The sequence below is a fragment of the Micropterus dolomieu genome, linkage group LG03 (genome assembly GCF_021292245.1).
Source record: "Micropterus dolomieu isolate WLL.071019.BEF.003 ecotype Adirondacks linkage group LG03, ASM2129224v1, whole genome shotgun sequence".
Lineage (NCBI taxonomy): Eukaryota > Metazoa > Chordata > Actinopteri > Centrarchiformes > Centrarchidae > Micropterus > Micropterus dolomieu.
Window position 1 is genome coordinate 2078480 of NC_060152.1, and position 24224 is coordinate 2102703.

Consider the following 24224-nt stretch of genomic DNA (forward strand, 5'->3'; position numbering starts at 1 on the left):
ACTACATTTTAAATAGGGTAAATTGTAATCGGGAACCTATCACATTTCCAATATAATCTTCCCAACTCTCCCTGTATGGTCCGATCCAACAATCGAGCAACTGTAGGTCAAACTGTTGAAACAGTTGTTGCTGGTTCTGATAGAAAGGTGTCAGAACGCATAGCGGAGTACAGGCCTCGATGGGGCAGGGATGTTATAATTAGGGATGCACCGAATGTTCGACCGGAATTAATTAGCCGAAAATAACTAAAAAAGCACTTTCGTGTTCAGCCTAATAAGTCAAAAGACTGAATAAATTTTACCGAACAATTACGTTGACATGTTGGCAGTTAAAAGTAAATGGACACATGTAATTTACTTTACCGGACCCTCTCGGGCCTCGGACCCACCCACCATAGTCTCTGCAGATCCTGAGTAGGAAGCACATTTTGACTGTTTAATTTATGCAACGGTAAAAAAAAAAATACTTGTTCGTAATGTAATGTTCGTGTTTGGTATTCGGGAAAGTTTTTCATTATGTTTGGCTTCGGCCAAGAATTTTCATTTCGGTGCATTGCTAGTTATAATGTTATGGCTGATTGCTGTAGGTGAAATCATTAGGGGAGTGCAGACAATCAAACAGGCGGGAAACACACAAAGGCAGTTTCCGCAGGGTCGACGGCAGATTACAGATTAAGCACACTTTTAGAGCAAAGAGGAGAACTTAATTGTCACATCATCCCTTCAGGTTATTGCTCTGCCTTTCTGCAGTCACCCTGTTGTCACTCTTCACATGAAGGGCAGACTCTCCTGTTTTCATTTGCAAGATATTTTAACACCCCTCAGATGAATTACGTCGGCTCCTCTGCTTCACTTTGCACCCCATATTTCAACGGATTTCAACACTCTTAAGTTTCACGAAGGCTTTGCAGCGCTACAATTAGGTTAGCAGTGAACCCCACTGTAGCCTACAATGGATTTATAATGATCTGAGGGCTGTGGAGAGCTCAGGAGGCCACAACCACCGTAACAAAGTGCTTTGGTCGCGCAGATTTCAGCAGCTCTGTGCGAGTTTGCCAAAGTGGCGGCTTTGGAAGATTGGACCAAATTGGCCGAGTGTGTGTGTCATTGTGTGGAGGGCGTGTTGTTGTATTGGATGAGTGCGTTCCTGGGTGTCTGAAAAGCTGGGTGTTTATCCACACAATGGAGCAAATCTGAGTCTTTGATCACCGGGCCGACTCAACAGATCTGCAGGGAAGTGTGTGTGTGTGTGTGTGTGTGTGTGTGTGTGTGTGTGTGTGTGAACAGATAATCACCAGTGCATTAAAGTTTATCACAGAAAGAAAGTGGCTTAATTCCATTCAGTCGAAAATGCCCTTATTATTGTCTGTGCGTGTTTGTGTATCCCTACATGTGTATGTGCATGTGTCTGCATGTGGGCATACTCGTGCACATGCACACTTATAAACCACAATTGTGTTCATGCACACACTGAATCACTGTGTCAGTGTGTGTGTGTGTGTGTGTGTGTGTAAGTCTGGTTTCTGTCATTATAATCTGTAAAGGTTTTATCTTTTGGGAAAACACGGTGACTGACTGGCCCCTGTGTCACTGGGTGTGTGTGTTCTGACACAGAAGGTCTGCAGACTGTTGCTATTAATTTGATTTATACAAAAGTTTGGATTCATCCTTCAGATTGTTTTAGATGTGTTTTGTCAGTGGGGAGTGGTTGACTGTAGCACTAACGATTCTGTCTCCTTTTTTAGCCTTGTGGCTAACTAATCATTGGCGAAAGATACAGTATTTGTGTGTATGTTGTAATCTTTGCACGACTTAACATTATTACGATGGATGGAGGGACTGACTGAGGCCATTGTGATACTGGCCACGTTAAACATGAAATGTCCTGTTAAAGCTGTTAGAGGGATTCTTGGTTTTAGATTTTATAAGCTTTAGCAAATGTATGTAAAGAGTAAGATTCTTTTTGTCACCATATTGCACTCATCAAAGCCACCAGACAGCGTTGATAAAAGCAGGAATTTTACCTGGCAGTACATGAGCAAAAAATTGCAAAAATACTAATTCTACTGCTGCCTTAACTGGTTAGATTGTTTTGTGTTATTGTGCGACTTTGCTGTTTTAAAGGGTTTAAAACACTAAAGTCACACAATAGGTCAAACAACCGATCAAGGCAACGACAGACCCGAGAGGTAATTGTTGCTTAAATTTGAGGCCCTTCGGTCATCTAGAAAGAACATAGTATTCTGACAATCTGACTCAAGTCAGTTCTGCCTGTAAATGGATGTAACCTTAACCTGCTTGCAGACACCAAGTGCAGATTTTGGAAAAGGTTTTGAAAAAGGAAAGATTTACAAGAAGTGAAAAACCCCTCTAGTGCTATAACAAAATGAAAATTTCCAACATTTTCCAACAGCACCATGTTTCCCCACAACAACGGAGTCAATTTGTAGGAGATGCAGCTGCAGTCACACATCAGAGGAATCAAACTGGACCCACAAATACGCAAAAGCATGAAAGTACACACAGTAGATTAAGCAGAGCACACACACACACACTCATATTAAACTCGGCACAGTGCAGCTTTCTGCCTTTGTTGGTTATTCTCTCTCCAAACGATGGTGCGAGATAACAGATTTACACAAACACAGTGGAGTCACAGTGAGAAAATCCCATCACGAGTTGAAAGCTCAAACATCAGACACACACACACTCTCCGTCAGAACTGCTGAGGGTTTGTCACAGCGAGAGCCCGGCTGACACACACACATAAACACAAATAAACACACTGAAATACACACAGTTACCCAGATGCACAGCCAGTGGCTCCCCAGCTGCACTCCTTGAAGTCCCTGGAGGTGACAGGGAGAGAGCTGTCAATCACAATCGCACTAAAGTCCTGTTTACAGTCCCCGCCCACCCGGGGACCATCTCCACCAGCTGAGGACAAAACATTTCTTTTCCAAAACCAATTGAAAATGAATGTTGTCTCAATAAAACACACAAATTATTAACAACCGCCCTTCCTGTCCATGTAAAACACACAGATACAGACTCATCCGTGTGGGTTTAAAGTCGAGCAGACGCACACATCACACTCCCGCAGTTGTCAGTGTTAGCGTTCCTCCATCAATAATCTACGAAGCGCCGCATTAAACTTTCACTGCTTTATTTTTTAATGGCTGACAAAAGTCCTCAGATATTCATAATTCAGACGACAGCCGATGTTTCTCACATCACGCGGGATTCTTCTGCTTCAGCCGCCGTGACGACGCTCAGTCAGAGACGCTTACAGACAAACCGAAGAGCTCAAGACTCCCCAAACAAATCTATCAGAGACACATTCAAGGTCTCTGAAACATCCCACAACCTGCTGAACCCCCGCCCCCAGAGTCCTCACTACCATCCCATACAAAACCTTTCAAAACTTCCCCCAAGACCTCCACAGAACCTCAGCACTGCTAGAAACCAGCTCCCAGACTTCTAAAAAATGGAATGACTGAGCCCCCTCCTATAAGCAACACATCCTCATACCTAATTGACAAAATAGGTTGATTGTCAAGTGTACTAAAACGATATAGAATGATATAGCATGAGCGTTTTTCGGTTGTTGACGTTTAACACACAAATGTTGTAACAAAAAAATGTTGTAAAGGAGGTTGTAGTTTCATTTAAGTTTAGGCAACAAAACCACTTGGTTGGGTTGAGGTTCTAGTGAGGACAAGCTGTCCAAAGACATCTCCAGAACTTCTCCAGAACTTCTCCAAAACCATCTACCAACTAAAACTTTGCTCTATATCCGCCAAAAACGTATCACCAGCTCCCCAAACCTTCCAAAACCTTTCACAAACCTGGTCAAGGTCCTCTGAAGTCCTTCCCAAACCCACCAAAACCCGCAGGTACCCTACAAACCCTGCCAGCACCACTACAAAATATTTTTTAAAATATGTTCCCAACCCTCTCAAAACGTTCTGAAGAACTAAACAATCTTCCAAAACCATTCCAAACCAATCCAAAGTTTTCTGAACCCCCACAAAACCCACTGAAACACCCCCGAAACATTAAGTCCTCTGCAACCAATGGTTCTTTTTAACTGCTCCCTTTCAACTCTAACCCTTACCAGCTTCACAGTGCTTACAAGTATCTCACAACCCCCAAAAGTCAAATTATCATCACTGTCCCTAGAAAAACTTCTCATTTCTAAAGAACACTTCTCCAAAATCTCTCGAAACCTCTTCAGTTTCTTTAAAACCCAATTATATTCTCTCCAAGACCAATTGAAATCCAAAGCCATCACATACACATCCAAAACCTGGTGCAACACATTAACATACTTTCCAATCTGTCCCAAGAAAGTTCCAAAATATTCCTTCTGACCGCAATAACATTCCTAAGACCTACCCAAGAATCTCGTAAAACCTTTCTTCAGAACATTATATGGTCTGGTCCAGACAGGTCTCATCTGGTTTTATCATGTCTTGGTCTAATCTTTTCTGTTCTGGTCCAGTTCCTTTTCATTTGGTCTGACCTGGTGTAGTTCTGTTCCTGTCCAGTCCAATACCATCTTGTCTGTTGTAGTCTGGTTTGTTCTGGTTTGTTCTAGTCTGGTCGGGTCTACTCAGGTCTCACCTGGTCTAACATGCCCTGTTCTGGTCCAATTTCTTTTTATTTGGTCTTGTCTAGTCAGTTCTCACCTGGTACTGGTCTGGTCCAAGTCCTTTTTATTGGGTCTGGCCTAGTTCTGTTCCTGTCCAGTCCAATACCATCTTGTCTGTTGTAGTCTGGTTTCTTTTTTTTTGCTCTAGTCTGGTTGAGTCTTCTCAGGTCTCACTTACTCTAACCTGGTTCTGGTCTGGTCTTATTCCTTTATATTTGGTTTAGTATGGTTAGGTCTCACCTGGTCATACCTTGTTCTGGTCTGGTCCAAGTCCTTTTTTATTGGGTCTGGTCTAGTTCTGTTCCTGTCTAGTCCAATACCATCTTGTCTGGTCATCTGGTTTGTTCTGGTTTGGTCAAATCTGGTTGGGTCTACTCAGGTCTCACCTGGTCTAACATGCCCTGTTGTGGTCCAATTCCTTTTTATTTGGTCTGGTCTGGTCAGGTCTCACCATGTCTAACCTGGTCCTGGTCTGGTCCAATTCATCTTTCATTTGGTCTGGTCCAGTTCTGTTCCTGTCCAGTCCAATGCCATCTCATCTGTTGTAGTCTGGTTTGTTCTTGTTTGGTCTAGTCTGGTCAGGTGTGACGTGGTCTAACCTGGTTCTGGTCTGGTCCAGTTCCTTTTTCTTTGTTCTCATCCATTGGGTCTGGTCTGGCTTGGTCTAGTCTGGTCTTATTGTAGTTGATCTGGTCTAGTTTGGTTAAATAGGGTCTTAAGGAGTCTTGTCTTGTGTCTGATGTGGTCTGATCTTTTGTTTTTAGTTTTTTTTTTCCTTTTGCTCATCTTTTCCTTACCTCCGTCCTCCCCCTTTTCTTCTTGTGATTTTAACAGATCTACGCTCTGTGTTTTCCTCTTGTTTCTTTTCATTGAATTTCATGTTTCCTTCCTTTCTGGTTGTCTTTTCATCTTCTGGTGTAACTCTTGCAGAACCAATCTGACCGTCACACATACACATGAAATACATTCCTCTGAAACTTTCGCTGAAACTCTCTTCTTCTTTCTTTCTTTCTTCTTATTTTTCGGGTCTGTACGGCTCCACCCCCCTGTTCCTCCAAGCAGATTAAAACGCTACGAGTTATCAGTAAATCCTGTTCGACCTGTCCGGTTGCCCCACTTCCCATGATGCCTTTTTTCATCCCGCCAATCAAGAGGAGGAGATCAGATAGAAGATTTCAGTTGACTGTCTTTCTGTTTTTCCGTTAAATATTCTGTGTTTGATTTTAGCCACTGGTCCTGTTTTTCCTTGTCTTTTTGTGTCTTTCTTCTCCCTTTTGTAAGTTTTTGCTTTGCCCCATTTTTCTGTCTTTCCCTTGATATACTTCCCCTCCAATGTTTTGTCTTCTCCTCTCCCCCCGCCCTCTTTCTTCCACTGTCATTGATCCTCTCTGCAGCCTTGTCAATAGAAATCAGGCCTGTGGATCTACTGTTTGTCTGTGTGATTGAACTCGGGGGCCGTTGATGCTCCTGAGCGCTGCGCCGGGGCCCCCGCAGGGCTGTATATTCCCCTCCGTGGGAAACAGGGATCCTGCTGCCGACTGGAGCGAAACTCTGCTTAGTTTCAGCCTCAGCTTGCTGGGAACTGAACGGCGGCGGCTGATGCAATGATGTCTTCAGTTTGCTTTGTGGACACAGCAGCCATTTTTAATTTATGGCCCTCTAAAGTCTCATCTGATACCCCTTTTTTATCTCCAAACCTCCAGTTTTGTGTCATTGCAGCAGCTGGACTTCAGTATTAACACATTCTCACATTATGACAATCAGCTCCGGACAGAAAAGCTAAAATTAGGAACTTTAAGGTGAATATTTATATGCTTTTAATTTGTAATAATCCGAATGCAGCAACTCAGAACTTTACATAATGTATTTTAATAGCAATATATAAAGACATATGGATGTTCTGCATGTCTGCTACCTTACATTTTCTTGCACCTCTCCCTGTTATTTTGTTCTGCTTTTCTTTTCTTTTAATTTAATTTACTTTTTAATAATTTAGGCTTGTCTATGTTTATACTAATCTGTTCCGCCCAGTTAAGTTGTGTTTGTTGTGGCATTGTGTAGTTTATTCTGGCTCAGTTTGGTCTGTTTAGTTTAGTTCAGTCTGTTACTCCCATCTATCTACTTCTATTATTTTCTATTCTGTTCTTTTCTCATGCTGTCTTCACCTGCATCTACAGTGCCTCCTCCTCATCACTGTGTACCATTTTCTCTTTCTTCTTCTCTCCATCCTCCCTCCGCACTTTCCTCTCTGACCACAGAATCAAACCATAATTGAGTTTTCATGTTGCTGTGTACTCCTGAGAGTCCACAGGTTGTCCAGGTCTCCGCCAGGACTTATAGATGACATTAGTGCTGCAGAAAGAGTGCATGGCAGACTGACCTAACACACGCACACACTTCCATCCCTGAAAGACAGTCATAGGAGTTGTTTTACAGACTGTACCTACAATAATTAATACCAGAAAATGGCTTCATTTGAGCTTCTGTCATACTTGATACGTCTTTCTTTAGCTCCACTCTACTCCGCTCCAGTCATAATAAATACAACTTCAACTGAAGCTGAAGAAGAACAAGTAAAACTGAAGAACTGTTACGTTATTGAAGAATAACGTTTGTTTCCATAGAATAGACAGAAAAGGTGCCCCTTCGTGCTACACTTGTAGTTTGTTCTGCCGAAGCCTATGAACCGGACCAGACTACACGACATCAGCTAGTTAATGGAGCTGAAATGATTAATCTGTTATTTGTCAATTATTAAATTAATTGGCAACCATTTTAATAATCGATTAATCGGTTTGAGTCATTTTTTAAAACAAATTCTCTGATTCCAGCGTCTTAAATGTGAATATTTCCTAGTTTCTTTCCTCCTCAGTCACAGTAAACTGGAAATATTTGGGTTGTGGACGAAACAAGACATTTGAGGACGTCCTTTTGGGCTTTGGGGAAACACTGATCGACATTTTATGGACAAAACAACTGATCGATTAATCAAGAAAATAATAAACAGATCGACAATGAAAATAATCATTAGTTGCAGCCCTATCAGTTAATGGCCCTACCTGACAGATGTGAGAGGAAAGATTACAATTTAATCTTGTGTGTTATAGTGGAAGACATAGGTGGGGGATGCTGGGAACACATCCCCACCACTTTTTGAAATGGCTGGTTTTGTCCCCACCACTTTTTGAAAGGATTTGTTAAAAATGTTCTGAAAAACAGCTTGCACAAGAAATTTTAAATAACAAATGTAAGTGCTATGAGAGAGTTTTTTTGCTCAGTAAGAACACCTGCAATGCAATTTAAATATAGAAGAAACAGATCTGCTTAAGCTTATAAAAACAATTTACTGATACCTGCATTACATTCCTTTATATTTTTACATTCTGAATTGTCACTCAATTGTTGACAACCAAGATGCTGCATCTGCAACGCCTCACGACGAAAAGGAGACCAACTTGGTGTTGCTTCTTTTGCCAAGGATTACAAATTCTGTGGCATGTTCGGTGATGTTGCTTTTGATCCGGTCTGTCTGGTTTATTCTAGTCACCGGTCCAGTCCGTTCTGTGCTCCTGTTGTTTTGGTCTAATGTGGTCCAGTCTATTCTATAGTTCAGATTGTTTCCGTCCTCGTTGGTCTCGCTTGGTCTTGCTTGGTCCAGTCTGTTTTGTCTTTTGGGTTTTTTAGGCCTGGTCTGGTCTTGTCTCATCTTGGTCTAATCTGAAAACTTTTTAAAAATATATATAGTTAGTGTTATCCTGCTGTAGTCAGAAGCTAAAATCCTTTAGTCTGTCAGGTGGGTCAGATAGATAAAGTCCGGAATAACTCTTTCTACTCAGAATAAAATAATTTGAATGAAAGAAGGTTGGTGAGAATTGTACATTTATTTCAGACACATCAAATCAGTCATTATAACTTTATTTACCAAATAATTTGGTGAATGTGTGTTGTGGTGGATAGCACTGTGGCCTCACAGCAAGAAGGTCGTGGGTTCAAACCCCGGTTGCCCTGGCCTTTCTGTTTGCATGTTCTCCCCGTGTCTGCGTGGGTTCTCTCCGGGTGCTCCGGCTTCCTCCCACCATCCAAAGACATCCAGGCTAGGTTGATTGGTGACCCTAAATTGTCCTTAGGTGTGAGTGTGACTGGTTGTTTGTCTATGTGTGGCCCTGCGGTGGACTGGCGACCTGTCCAGGGTGTACCCCGCCTTTCGCCCGATCCAGCCCCCCGCGACCCTGTACGCAGCGGTTGACGATGGATGGATGGATGTGTTCTGTCACTACAAACAAGCAGATTTAAGTATTGATTTTTCTTTTCGTTTTATTATTCTAATCATTATCTGGCTTGTTGTCGTCGCTTTTAACTCCTCTCTCTAACAAACTCTCCACCCTCCTTCGTTTCCCCCTCTCTCTTTCATCCCTCTCTCTCTTCATCAGCAGTGAAAAATGGGGCTTAATTAACTGTGTGCCTGCAGGACTTTGGCTTGTGTGTGTGTGTGTGTGTGTGTGTGTGTATGTATGTATGTGTGTGCGCACGCAGAGGTAAAGTAGGCCAGTCTATAAGGTGGTTAATTAGGATGCAGCAGGCCTCTGTCCGCTGGCTCCCAGGGACCAGATGGAGAGCCGGGTTCATAAACAGAGGACGGTTTGTCCGAAGATATTTTCACTTTCACCTCGACTTGACTGCAGAACCAGAATCCAGGCTCAGGATTCACCTCCTCCCATCATCACTGACTTATTTGTTTTCCATTTACACCTGCATTGTCTCTCACAGACAGAGCCTACACACTTTCAGATGCACACAAGTAGAATGGAAGTCACACAGTTTTCAATTTTACAACACACAACCTCACTCACTTTCACAAACAGTGGATTATCAGTGCCAGCGCTTATACGGATGTTTGAGAGTTTAGAAAATTGTCAAACACATGGTTGTAGATACTGATTAGCCATTTTGTTTTTTGGAACCACACGTAACCATATTTGGACAAGAGGGTGGCTCTAGCTAGATTGGTTAGCTAGGTGCATCCATAATATCATGTTAACTGTGATATTAACTGGGAGGCTAATGGCTAGCGAAAAACAGACTTAAACAAAATCTATTTACTGGAAAAATTAACAGCCGCCGTTGATTTGAGTCACCTCTTTCCTTTTTGACAGTTCGCCATAGCCAACACATTCTCACTCCCGACACATATTGTCCCTGGGTACCCCTTTTGTGTCATTTTTAGACGTTTAGGGCTCCGCAGTCAAGTTAGCAACGCTTAGCAACAACAAATATGCAATGTCCAGTGTATTTAGGAACAATAAATATGCAACACCAGGTTAGTCTTTCAAAATGAAAATGCTAACGTTTCGAGAGATCGTCATTTTGAACCGGCACGTTATTAAAATTGTGAAACGTTGCAATTTGGTTAGGTTTAGGCACAAAAAGTACACAAAAGATCATGGTTTGGGTTAAAATAACTATTTAATGTTGACTATTTGTTTCACACGGGACTCGAACACCGGTCTCCTGGTTCAAAGGCTGGGTTCTGGCCCTCCATCCACTCCAACCACCTACTTACTCAGTCCTTTCAGTTAAATATCATAGACCTGCCTTTACCAACAAAAACAGACACTACAGGGCTTCCCCCATTGCATTGAGCTATAGCGCTATAGGGATCCCCGGTGCGTTAAAAACTGACGCCAATGGGTCTTGACCATGCGTACAGATGTGACAAGTCAGGGAGTGAGAATGGGTTGCCATGGTAGCGATTTGTAAATCACAAGGTAGCCCCGCCCTAAAGCCTCCCCTGCTTTCTGGTCTATGTTCCTCTAAATGGGACCATAATTTACTAAATGAACATCATGCTGTGTTGGAGAAGACTTGAAACTAGCGACTGGGACCATAAACTCATCAGGAAAGTGTTTACTGTGGGACTAAATCAGCTGAGAATTAGAAACATTTTCTCATAGACTTCTATACAATCACACTTCTTGCAGCCGGTGGAGTCACCCCCTGCTGGTCGTTAGAAAGAATGCAGGTTTAAATTACTTTTCAGACCTGGAGTTTTCCACTTGAGATATACTCCATCCATGCATCTGTTATGTTAACCAGTTTATCCTGGATTTGTTGCTGAGTTGTCTTCTGGTATTTATTGTTTACTTAACTAGATTTAAATTTTGTCTGTTTTAGTTTTACTATTTATTATTGTTGTCTGATTATCATTCATTTGTAGCCCAATGTTTTACACTAATGTAGCTTATAAAAAGTGTTCCCCTCATAGTGTTTATTATTATCATCCTGGCATGCACTAGATAAAGACGTATACTGAGTATTTTAAATAAGCTAAGTTTGAAGATTAAAACTCTCTGGAAATGGAGAGAAAACACAAATACACCACATATATTTAGTTATATTAAACTATTTATTTACGGTAAAACAGTCATCATGCAACACACACTTTGAATCCCTGACACACATTCAGTATCTAACACACACACACGGTGACACAAAGCCAGAGTGCTTTCACATGTCACAGAGACTTAACATGTCGCTCCAGCAACTGGGTCCTACGGGAACACCTGCACCCTGCCAATCACCACAGAGATGCATCACACACTGTCAATCACACACACAAACATATACACCTGTGTTGTGGCAGTCAAGTGAAGTACACATTTGTCAGGGTTTGTGTGTGTGTCCTGTAGATTTCAGGTAACACAGATCCCTCAGATCTTCCTGCTGCGCCAACACAGCTGTGTCTGGTAGTGTGCCTGAACTCACACACATTTGAGGGTTAAAAGGGATCAAGTGGGCTCTCTGAAAAGGGCTGATACAACATTTACTCTGCGGTGTACCAGCTTCTTTTCTTAATTTATCTAAGCTCCACAAATAAGCCCTGACTTAAAAGTGTTGTAGACATGTTGTGTGCAGACCGTTATTATCTGCAAGTATTTAGGAGCATGCCAATAGATGTTTTATTTGACTCAGATTCAAAGTATAACCCACTACACCTCTGTAATAACATCACACAAGGAACTATTCAACCATTTAGAAGCACATAGAGGCCAGCTCATTTTCTAGCATGTAGGGCAGCGTGTTTGACACTTCATCACATTTTATCTACAATATGGGCATCCAAGACATTGTTTTCTTACATGGGGGCTATTATCCCTAAAGGTAAATTTGTCTGATCAAACAGAGAACTCAGAGTGAAATTTTGCTTTGGGTGCAGACTGAATCCACCTTTACATGAAAGACAGCAGAACTGTGATTGAGTTCTTCTTGTTCTCTGCAGTATGTTGGTAAACTTATGTGACAGCACAACAGTTAACGGCTAGTGTTTATTTTGTCAGCAATTTTTTATTGAGTCTTAAGCTGTCTCTCAATTCAGATAGTTCCGTTAATACACTAACATGCAGTAAACTTACTGACTTGCATAGAGTGTAAATTTCAACAGGATAGTGTCTCAAATCGACTATGCATGTGATGCACCCACCGGACGATTGGAGTTTTCTTCTTTTTTTATGGCAAATTGTAACCATGCAGTCATTCGCTAAGATATCTGCCAGCTTGTTTGCTTGCTTGACTTCAATTTAATTTTGATGTAAAATTTATAAAAATAAACATACTTTTACTTTTTTTTTTACAACTGCATTGCTGCAGCTTCCTCAGCCGTCATTTTCACAAGAAATGTTTTTTTTATATATATACCTGGTATAATTGTTGTCAGTGAAAACTGTTGACATTTACCAACTATTTTTTGACCACTATGCTTCCCTTCTGATAAAACAATGCAGTTGTATTTTCTTCTCAACCTCATTGTAACGAAAATGGGCCCAAATATCATTCGGACAGTATTTTAAGATACTTTTGGGCCGCATGTAGCAAAGGGCAGCAGGCTGGATTCAAACCCGAGCCATAAGGACTGAGACTTGTTGTTGTTGTTATGTTACTTGTACACAGGTTGCACGCTCTACCTAGTGAGGTAATCACAGCTCCAAGTTGTCCTTGTTAACTTTAACTTGCTTTATGTGACATAGCTGATGTAAGCTACTCCGCGTCATCCTTACTGGGCTCATCGTATGCTGCTTCTGTAGTCCTGATATCGCGAGCGAGGAAACAGAAATGTTGTATTGAGAAAAAACATAGTTACAAAAATTAAAAGAACTACATTTAAACTAGATTTGTGTGTTGCTTGTTAATTTAGTCTCAGTGTTTAATGATGACGATGCCATCTTGTCTTAGTCATAGACAAAAAGGTTGTTGAACATATTTAGTCATAGTTTTCATTAACAAAATTAACACTACAGTTGGCTTCTGTAAATATAAGTTGTTGCAGTCGATTCAGGGAATTTTTTACACCAAAAGTTTTATTTTTTTCCCTCCTCCCTTAAAACCCCACAAACAAAAAATTTAAGATGTCTGAGGTTATCTGGGGGTCGCTGAGTTGCTACGCTTGTTTCGTATGTCTTTCATGTGTCTGACATATTCTCATATTTTTGTTCTCATCTTTTCCCGTTTCATTGCCTGTTTTTAGCTCCGTTTGTTTCTGTTGCTGCTCTGCGTTGCAGGTTGTGACAAACCGGTTTGTTAAAAGCACTTTATAAATAAACACGACTTGCACTTTAATCACCTTTCATCATCGGCGGTGTGACAACCTGTGGGCGCGACCACAGTTTAATTTAATCCCCCCACATCTTCCATCCCTCTCCCCTAATTGAGCAGCAGGAGCGGCGGTTTTCTATTTCTGAAGCAACACTGGTTGGCTGCCACAGCTCAGCTGCCATTCTAGTCAGAGACTCAGAGGAAAAAGACAGAAAATAGCTCTTCTCATTGTGTCTCTGTCCTCTCGATTCTGTCGCCTCCCGTTCTGATCCCGATACGCTGTGTGTCAGACAAACAAATCCCCTCCCCAAACAATAAATGAATTTAAATTAAAAGACAGCAGAATGGAGTTTGGCGTAAACAAAGCACAATTCCCTTTCTCTTTTTTTATAGCCTCGGTTTGCATAACAAGCCATGACACGCTCTGCATTGAGATTCAAATGAGTAAGTGGCGGCTTAAAATGGACTTAGCTGCACTTCACTGGGATTATTTATCCGCTTTTATAAAGGACGTGATATTCTCAACACTTCCTGTTTGACTAGTTTAGGACAACACAGTGTTCTGTGTCCAACACAACAGACTGTGAGGTTTTTTTTTAACCGTTGAGAGCTTTATGAAACGTTATTGATCTCTGCCAGGAAATTAGGCCATTGCTACAGCCAAACTGACTCAACAGATAAACAGAGGACAAATCCAACCGACACACGAGCAGATCAGAAACCAAGAGCGCAGGCCTCTGCCAACGCTGATCAATTCTTTCATTACTTAAAAAATAGTGAAGTTACAGTAAAATATTCACTTCAGTTGACATTAAAGGGTTTCTTCTTCTCGCCTCCTTTTCAAGGCAGGAATTGGAGGAGAAATGAGCATCGTGACAAACATGAAAGTGTCAGTAAAACCAACATAAAATAATGTGACAGCAGTTCAGCGGGGACCTGGATGTATATGAGACAGCGACAGTGGAGATGACAGTAGGAGGATGGAGGAGAGGGAATTTAAAGAAACAAAGATGAGAGAGGGAGTGGTGTCTCTCCTCCAAACATTTTCTCTGTGAGGTGATCTGAGCTGCTGGGACTTCCTGCATCTCAGCTCTGTTGGACTGTATCTAAAGCCACTTGGTGGAGAATATCTTATTTCTTGTGTCATCATGGAATATCTTCACGTCTTTGCACATGCGTGATTGACGTCTCTATGTTGATGATGATTATTGAATGGAAGGCTGGACTCTTTGGGACTGTCTGATCCACTGTGTGGGAGTCCTGCATGCTTCTCATGGAAAAAAGTTTAGGGAAGCGGCTGTGTGCTGCACTTTATCCCAGTTTGGGAAGGTAACCAGACATGTATTTGCCAAACCAACCATAGTCTTCATCCCTGAAGACTTTTATCTTGCATAATTGAAATCTCACCTCTGTTGATTCCATATGTAAAGCCATCTGGACATCTAAATAAGCTGGTAAAAAGTCCCTGGATCTACAGTACAGCTCTACATAGGACAGCTCAGTCCATCATTGGATGATGCTACACACCCCCTCCACATAGAGTTTGAGCTGCTCCCTTCAGGACATTTGCATTACATTTAGTCATTCAGCTGACAGTTGCTATATATGTCAGAGGTCTCTGACATAGGGGAGGTCGCACGCCTCTAGAGCAACTAGGGGTTAAGTGTCTTGCTCACATTGTGTGGACGTGTCACAGTGGGGAATTGAACCCGTGTCACATCAAAGGCATATGGCTTATCCACTGCCCCATCTGTACCTCTGGCAAACAAAAATTATTATAAGCGATCTTTTATACCTAGTACAATAAACTTAATGAGAAAACTGCACTAATTTACACCTTTCTGGACAGAAAGTATATTGTGCACTGTGTGTATGTGAAAATATCTCTAGTGATGTGATGTGCCAACACATTCTCATATCCGACTCGTCACATATTGACGTCAGCCCTTATGCGTCGCTTTTTAACATGCTGGGTATCCCTTTAGCATCATTTTTAAACGTTTAGGGTCAAGTTAGTAACACTTAGCAACAACAAATATGAAACATCCGGTTAGGCACGTAAAGATTAGGTTTAGGCAACAAATCTAATTGGTTAAGGTTCAGAAAAGATCATGGTTTGGGTTAAAATAACTACATTACGTCAGTTAACACGCATGTTAACTAATGCCATTTGCATAACTTGTGTAACTTGAATAAAAATATTTAATGTTGACTTTTTGCTTCACACGGGACAGGGACACGAACACCGGTCTCCTGGTTCAAAGTCTGGGTTCTGGCCCTCTATCCACCCCAACCACCTAGTCTTTTCTGTTAAATGTCCTATAACTACCAATACCATAAGCTGACACTACAAAGCTTCCCCCACTGCGCTGAACCATGATGCTATAGGGATCCCCAGCGCGTTACCCACTGACACCGATGGGTCTTGATCATGTGTCCACATGTGACGAGTCGCGGAGTGAGAACGTGTTGGATGTGCAGCATTGATGTAATAGTGATATTTTTTATCTTTTCATATGTCTATGTAGCCTCTGTTTATATATAGGTGATCTTTTTATAGGCCTGGTGAGACCGAAGATGATTTTTCTGCCTCGGCTGGACAATAAAGTTGTATTCTTGGTAACTGCAGAGGCGGGGTATAAAAAACGGTGCAGTCAAGTTGGACACATTCTACCTGTGTGAGCTGACTGTGAGCTGAGCTCAATGACAAAAGGCAAAGGGTGCTTCCACATTTATACAGCAAAAAGTACAGCACCTTTCTCCCACAAGGTTTTAATGTCATGTGACAGGGTGACGTTTTGCATTCGGACACAATTTCTAACCCACAAGACTTATTTCAAGTCCAGCTTGCATCATGTTATGTCAGCACTGCACAGCACTGCATGAAGTCAAATGCACCTATTAGCTTGTCAGGTGTGGAATAGTCATTGCTGCCCCTTGTGGCCCATAATCACCCAGTTCACACATGAAAACTCAGTTGAACAAGCCACACAACGGTGAGTTTTATGTTATCTGTGTTTTCAAACAGCATGTTCAGTGTTTATGAGAGAAAATACTTAAGATAAGATTTCAACTCAGAGGTTGATTCGGTAAATGTGTGTCTGGTTAACTTTCAAAGCGTCCGCTAAAGTGCACCACACAGCCGCTTTCCTGTTGTGATCTTACCTTTCTTTAGCCAAACCTATTTTTAGCAAGTCATGTCGTTCCAAGATCTCAGTAATGACCCTGGTCATTGACAGTGCTGTCATATCCCATAAAAATAGCCACGGCTGTAAAAATTTAACCTAAATTGTTATAAACTATAATTCTCCATTGAGACTCCCGACTATAACCTGTTAAAATGCAATAACTTTAGAGTGCAAAGACGTAAATATCAACCACATAATTTAACGAGAGAGTAGATATTTTTGATCAGGTGGCTTGCCATACTGCTGCAGACTCTCTGACTTAGCATGTAGACTAAACATGCAGAGCACTGATTGACTGTGTTAGCTGCTGCTGCAGCTTCAGAGAAACTGTGTGGGCTGTTTCCACTCTTTTCAGACATCAGTTAGAATAAGAAATGTTCTCGGCAGCTGCTATAAAAGAGAAACAAATGGCAGTTCCTTCACAGATGGAGACAGTAAGCGTGCTCTGAGAGGTCTCAGCTCAGTATTTACTTTTGATAAATGAGACTGTATCGCATTTCTTTACTTCACAGTTCATCGACTCGTCTATTTATGATTGCGTTCATATGCCATACAGTTGAACAGATCAAAACTCTGCTGTGTAAAGAAACAAAAGTAACCAGAGGGCGACACTGAAACAAAGGGACAGGTTAAAGACCCAGAGAGATACTGAGATGCCTGAAAATGCTAATCTCACTCCTCTAATATAAAAGCTGCGGTGCAGTTCACTGGGAGGGAACATTTAATCTAACCCACAACAGGAAGTGACCCCAAAACACAAGGGATTGTGGGTAGGAAGTAAAGGGATGCAATTATTCATGGATGGGAAGCTGGGCAGAAAAAAAGTGGGGCTCATATTCAAGTGTTTCTTCATGCGTTCTTAACTGGTTACAGAGTCCAAAAAACCCGATCCACAGCTAAACTCGCCTGCAGATTTCTTTCAGAATCACCTGAGCAAATACAAATTACACAATGCTAAAGAGAGAAGCTTAAATTAAATGTACTAACATCATCTTACACTTATTTAACGTCAGGCTGAGATGTGAAAGAAGAATTATGTCGTGCTTGAGAGAACAAACACGTCCATCCTTGTGTGACTGCTCAGCATTCAGGTTTTCAGCCCTTCCTCATCTTCCACTCCTCTTCCTCGCTCCAGGCCGGCTGCAGCCCTGAGCCGGACATTCCTCTGCATCTTTGTATGCATGCATGCATGTGTTCAGTGAGTTATGGCCCAAGTTCAGCGGCTCACATCAGGGATCCGCTCACCACTCAGGCCGCGAGGCTCATTTCCTTCGCTGAGGAGGCCAAGTGGAAGGATACGAAGGAATGCTGCACTGTGAGGAGGCTGAACTTCTTCAGCTGGATAGAGCAAGAACTTGTGACATCACCTTTGTGCTGGACAGTGTCATATGATAAAAACCTGCTGCAGTTCACTTCAGAAAACAAACATTTCCCCAATATTTGGCTACAAGCTAAAAAGTACAGCCATTACACTCATAATTACTGACAGCAACAAACAACCTAAAGATGATTTCTGTATTCTTAGCGTCATACCAGTTGACGATCTAAAAATATAAAGTTTGTCCTGAGGTTGGCGCTAGAGGAAAAGCCAGCAGGTCTCACTCCTCACCTCCCCAAAAATGTGACTACACGTCGTGGCAACGCAGATCGCAGTGACTGTGATTTCCTACTCATTTCCTCTGAGCCCCCAGAGAGTTCTCTGTGCTTTGAAGCCAGTTTTACGAGTGGACAAACCAAACATTTTCCCATAGACTTACATTGGGAAAGAGTCATTTTTTTGTTTGTTTTTTTAGCATCACAACAACAACACACAAAATGACTCGTTTCACTATCAGAATTTGATCCACTCATTATTTCTCATTTTATCCACATTCAACAAGAACCGGAAGTGAGCCTGTTCGGCCGGAGGAGGCAGTGGAACACAGAAACCCCGCAGCCAACTAGCATTTTGACTGTGTAATTGCACGGAGACGCAGACAGCAGTGCACAAGTATAAATGCTGGTAATGAGTGTACATTCAATGCAGAAGTATAAATTGGCCTTAAGTATAAGACAACTCACCTTCTCCCTCACCTGCTTTTGGAAAAAAAAAATTTTTTGAATATGAGAAACACTTTATTAGATACACATAACACAACTCCTACATTTGTGTAGCTTATCCAACTATGTTTTGGCTCTGGAGTGCATCGGTCACATACCCACACTCTCCACACTACTGAATGATTTGTTCTGGCAGCTGAATGAAACACGGGACAAAAGTAACACAGCAATTTTCTCCGGGCTCGTACAAGTCTGATATGACAAACTACACCAGCACAGTACACAGTACTTACCTGAACCACGGAAAGAGTTATACCAAAGATCTGTGTTCAACCATGGAAAGCAAATTCACTCACTCTGTAATTTCAAAGTTGTGTTTATTTTTTCATGTGTCGACGTCCTGCTCATATGACAGATTAGTTTGTATTTTAACACATCCTGAAGTTTTAAATTTCATTACAGAAGCAAGGCAAGTTTAATAGTCAAAAGTCAGGATGATTCAAACACTTGTTTCTTTCATCCCTCTTATAACTCAATATGATAAAGCAGGAATTTAAGGATAATCTATTTTTAAGGCTGATCTACATAGGTCCGAAAAAAATCCAAATGTTCATTGGTTGTTAGAACATGTGTCCTAAAAATTAAATTGAATCTATTTTTTATTAAGATAAAGGACATATGTTTACAATTACATATTAAAAAGGATAATGTCAGACATTTTAAATAAAAACAAGAATAACATAACACAACAGTTTAAATGTATGCTACGGTTCCACATTTGTATAAAATAGCTCCTGGTATTCAAAGAACACACATGTGAGTTGTTGATCACAACACAAAATTGTTTGTGTCTGTAACGTTATCTTTTAAAATTACGTAACCCTGAAAAGCTCTCTCCTCTCAGTGTAGCTTAGCAGGCTTACTCTGTAACACAGGGACCAGTATTCCATGTCTAGTCCTTGAAAATAATACAACCCTCACATTTAACATGTAATTTCTTTGAAAAAAACAAACATTAGCTTATATTCAGGCCTGCTCTATAGAAACATGTTGTATCTCATCACAGCATTAATTAAATGTCATTATTCTGGTGTTAGTGACCTTTCATCAGCCTGGAGCTATGAAGGAGACATTTCGTCCAGCTGACAGCCCCTCACCCCTGGATGTGTTTCCATACAGAAAGGTTGAGCTTTTATAGTTTTTGCCACATGTGCTGACCGCCGGCGCTGCATCTGAACGTGTTGATTTCATTTCACTTTCAAGCATGCAGCATATGTAAAACAACACGCAGGAATAGATGTGATTATTCTGGATTTTATGAGCTGACTGAAGACCAGCGACGTAGAAGAACACAAGAGGAGCACTGAGCTGGAAGACTCTTGTTCTCCTTCATCACTTCATCCCTCTCCTTTTCTTCTCCTCCTTCTCAACTTTTGTGTGTTTAAAGACCAAACTCTTCTTCCCTCCACTTCTTCTCCTTACTCTCTTTTCTTTTCCTCCATCCCTATTTCTTCTCTTCCCTCTCCTCCTGTTCTTTCATCTTCTTCTTCCTGTCCTCTCTCCATCTTTCTGTTACTCTCTTCCTCCTCCTCCTCTCATTCCCTCTCCTGCTCTCAGTTTGTTGACAGACCTTCAGAGATGATATGAAAAGACAGAAGCAGACGCTGTCGTGTTTGCCCCACCGCTCCTCCTCCTCCTCCTCTTCCTCCTGTCTCCTCCTCATCCCTCTTTCTTCATCTTTTGTCTCTCTGAAGTGAAGTTTTCTCTCTTGTTCAGGCTGTTGTCTCCTTCGCTGCCATAAAACAACACAGGAACCGCCAAAACAACAGCAAGCGCAGAAGCACCTTCAAATCGAACAAATCCCTTCTCAGAACCAGACAACAGGAAGAAAGACATAAAGAAAGAAGAAGAGCGAGTAAACTCACAGATGCAGATGTGTGTGTGTATTTTTGACTGGGCGAATGAGAGTTCCTGCTGTGTGGATGTTGCCGTGTAATCTTCTGAAAGTTTTGTTATTTTATTTTGGAGGAGCCGCCTGCCTTTCTCTCTTCCTCCCCGTCACTCCTTCACTCTTGTCTTCTCGGAGCAGCAAGGTGGAGATGAATGATGAGAAAACACGACGGGTGTTGTACAGAAATGTCACCTCATCCCCTTCGGCTGAGAGCGGCTCAGCTTTCATGCCGCAGTCTGAACAAGTGGCGCTAGCTTAGCTAACAAGCTGCCTTACTACAAAGTAGAGACTGACAACAACTGCAGCACAAGCTAACAAAATGAAAAACACACAAAACAACAGTTGTTTCCAGATTTTGTAAAACAGCCTGGAAATAAATACATTCAAAAACACATTTACGCACACGATATTGGCTCAAAATGACAATTAACTTCTAACGTAATGTTTTTCATTAATCTCCATGGAAATGGAATTTTCACAAACTCTGCAGCTCTTCAAAGCTTTTTAGCCTCTTTTAGATCTGAGTTTTTATCGAACAAGCTAATAAATCAACATTAACAGCAAAAAGACACAGTTAGAGACTAGCTGGTGAAGACAGAGGGTCATCTTCAGAGCTAAAAGGAGAGTGAACATTGGAATTACACTCATCAGGTGGACACAAACACCACCTCACTGGGATCATGTTGTGTGCTGGATGTGAAAATAAACAATGGTTTGCTAACACTTTAGTCATAGCGACTTTATAAGCATTACAATCAATGGGTGGATTTGTGAGTCTGGTCTAAGTGCAGGCAGCTCATTCCCGTGGCGTTGCTTTGGTGTTTGGTGTTAGGATAATTAAGTCACATCTGTCAGACTGGTCACATAAACAATATAAAGTGGATGTAAAGTGGTGTTTTAGTCTGTTATGCAAGCAGGGGCTATAATATCGGTGGAGAAGGAACGTTTTTGGGGCGACAAATAAAAGACATTTAAAACTAATGAATGAAATTCATCATTGTGAAAAACAGCAACCACCAGCAGACTCTTTGGTCCCTGAACTTCCTCCAAGCTATTTACTTTGTAGTTTTTATTTTTATTTTTCACTTTTTTAAAGTGCAACTGTTAATTGTTTTTATAGTGAAGTCACTACTGTCATCACAAGCAATAATCTGCATATTTTACACAAAATAACAACGTAACCTTTCTTTCTCTCTTTTCCCTCCTCCAGGTGATGAGTGGTACCTGTGCAGGTTGACTCTGAGCATGTCCAGCCAGGCTGACCTGCAGTGGGCAATGTTCCCATCGCCTTACCTGGGCGCTGTGGGTCCCGACGCCACGCCCAGCTCTGTAGTGTACCGACTGTCCGCACGGCAGCGAGATGGGACGCTTGGACAAGCCCAGTTCTTCCTACTGGACGGTGAGAATTATATTTTATCATTTATTTTCTATGAACTATAAAAATAAGGTAAGATGGACACTGTATGGCCAAAAATATGTGGAAACCCAGTGTTTCCCATTATTACAGAAACTTTGAAGGCCCGCCACAGTCTAATTTGTTCCGCTTAAGTTTCAAAATGAACCTAAATTAAATTTAGACTTCTAACATTAAAGACCTCTAATGTTGTGTTTTGTGCTGCTGCTGTAAACTCACACGCTCAAAAACTTAAGCATCCGACTAAAGACAACCACTTCATTTGAAAAAGTACAGTAATGTTAACTACATTTTGGAGCAGCTTTGAGTGGATCCACTGTCGTTTGTGAAAACACTTTCAATCTAGCTACACCTATATTTGGAGTGCACACGTATTCAAGCCTTTATGGTAAATCCACTGAAACGGCCCAGAGCGAGCTGACAGGCAGGTTAGAGACTTTATCCATACAAGTGTTGCAGTATGAGAGTCCTACCTGAAGAGAGGCTGTGAAGTCTTCATGTTACGCCGTACAAGAACCACATACAACATTATTTATCAAACTGGGTCGGACTGGATGAATTTAGTGCAAGGATACGTTCGGTTTTCAAAATAAGGTGTTTTTTATATTAACACAACAGATGTACACTATGGAGATAAGATTGATTATATTCACAGGAAGTATAAAACATGTTACATGTGTCTATTAAAAGTTTTTTAAAAATTACTTATTATTATTTTTATTTTGTGTTGCTGGAAAAACATTAAATAAATGTCTTGACTTTTTTGCTGTGCCATCACCATTTACATTTATTCATTTATCTGACCCTTTTATCCAAAGCGACTTACAATTGCTATACATGTCAGAGGTCGCACGCCTCTGGAGCAACTAGGGGTTAAGTGTCTTGCTCAGGGACACAATGGTGGATGTCTCACAGTGGGAATTGAACCCAGGTCTCCCAAACCATATATCTATACAATGTGTTTATAATAAATTTATTTTTACTAGAGCACAAAAGTTCTAGCATCCTAATTTTGCTCTCAAAGTGCACCAGATTAATGCATTTAACTTTAAATGTACAAATGTTCAAGTCTCACAAAATCCTGTGGGAAACAATTGCACCTATTTCTCAGGGCTAGTCCCCTGACATAAAACCTCTATGTGTATGTTGTAAAGGCTGCTTCGTCATGAAAATGCATGAAAAGATGTTTAGGGTTCCAAATTTACGTCTCTTCTGATATTTGCAATGTATCTAAGAATTTAAAAAACATACCACAGCCAAACCTCCTTCATATTACAGTCATATTTTCCTAAAACCTGTCATGTGTTTGCTCCTGCTCTTATCTCCTGCCTGTATCTGTAATTAGGTCCGCTGCAGCTCCGCCAGGCACTCTGTGACAAACCTGCTTTGTTCAAAAGGAGCGATTTATAAATAAAATTTGACTTGTTGAATTTCAATTACCGTCAAGTGGGAGAGGGAGAGAAAAACGCACATAAACGGCATGGAGCCGCACTGTTAATCGCTCCCTGGGGCAAAGAAAGCTCCCAGATTCGGGAATAATAGGAAAGTCTCTGGAGAGGCAGCGAGTGGGAGGGTGGGTGGATGGGCGCCGGTGGCTGTGGATTTTTTATTTTTTATACATTAGCTATTTTAGAGGAGAAGAGGAGAAGGAAGGAGGAGGAAGGAGTAGGAGAGATATTTTGAGAGCTAATTTCTAATGCTTTCATATTAAGAGCTTCTGACTTCCCTTTGGCGTAATGTGACTACATGTGTACTAACGAATAATCCAATAATTTACATTAAAAATGTTTTTAATATCATGCCAATATGGAAATATATTCAGGCAGTGTGTGTGTGTGTAAACTAATTAGCAGCATTAATTTACAGTTTGTGTTTCGGCAACAGGACAGTGGAGTGAAAGTGCTTCTTTAAAAAAAGTTTGTGCATCATATGAGTTAGGTGTGCTATAAAAAAAATTTCAAAATTGTTTCTCTGTTGTTCTCTACTATACTAATAAACACAATTTAAGATTATAATTATTTAAGGATGGAAAATGGGGGTTGTGTAAAAAGTCTTCACAAGTATGCGTCATCCATCAGTTTACCGCTAAGGCCCCATGTCTGTTGCTATGGTTACCGCCCAAATTATTGTAGTCATATTTGTCATTTCATAACAGTGGGCCTTTTATTTCACACAGAAGTAAACAAATAAAGGCTTCTCTTTTCCGGCTGACAGCTAGACTTTGTCAGCTGAAATGACGACTGAGTCTAGCAGATGTAAACAGCTGCCGTTAGCTAGCTAATGCTAACTCCGTAAGTTGGATGAAAACTGATGCTGTGTCTCAATTCACGCACTTCCATACTTACACTTTCTATTTTGAGGGCATAAGTGCGTTCACACTGAGAAGTATGG

The 24224-nt window shown here is 41.2% G+C and overlaps 1 protein-coding gene across 1 annotated transcript in view; it reads left to right on the forward strand.

The window, feature by feature from the left end:
• Positions 1–24224, forward strand: part of si:dkey-22o22.2 (neural-cadherin) — a 201663-nt gene that overhangs the window by 58446 nt on the left and 118993 nt on the right. Inside the window, exon 2 of the mRNA XM_046043950.1 lies at positions 21630–21818. Coding sequence (XP_045899906.1) covers positions 21630–21818 — 189 coding nt within the window. The remainder of the gene's footprint in view (positions 1–21629; positions 21819–24224) is intronic.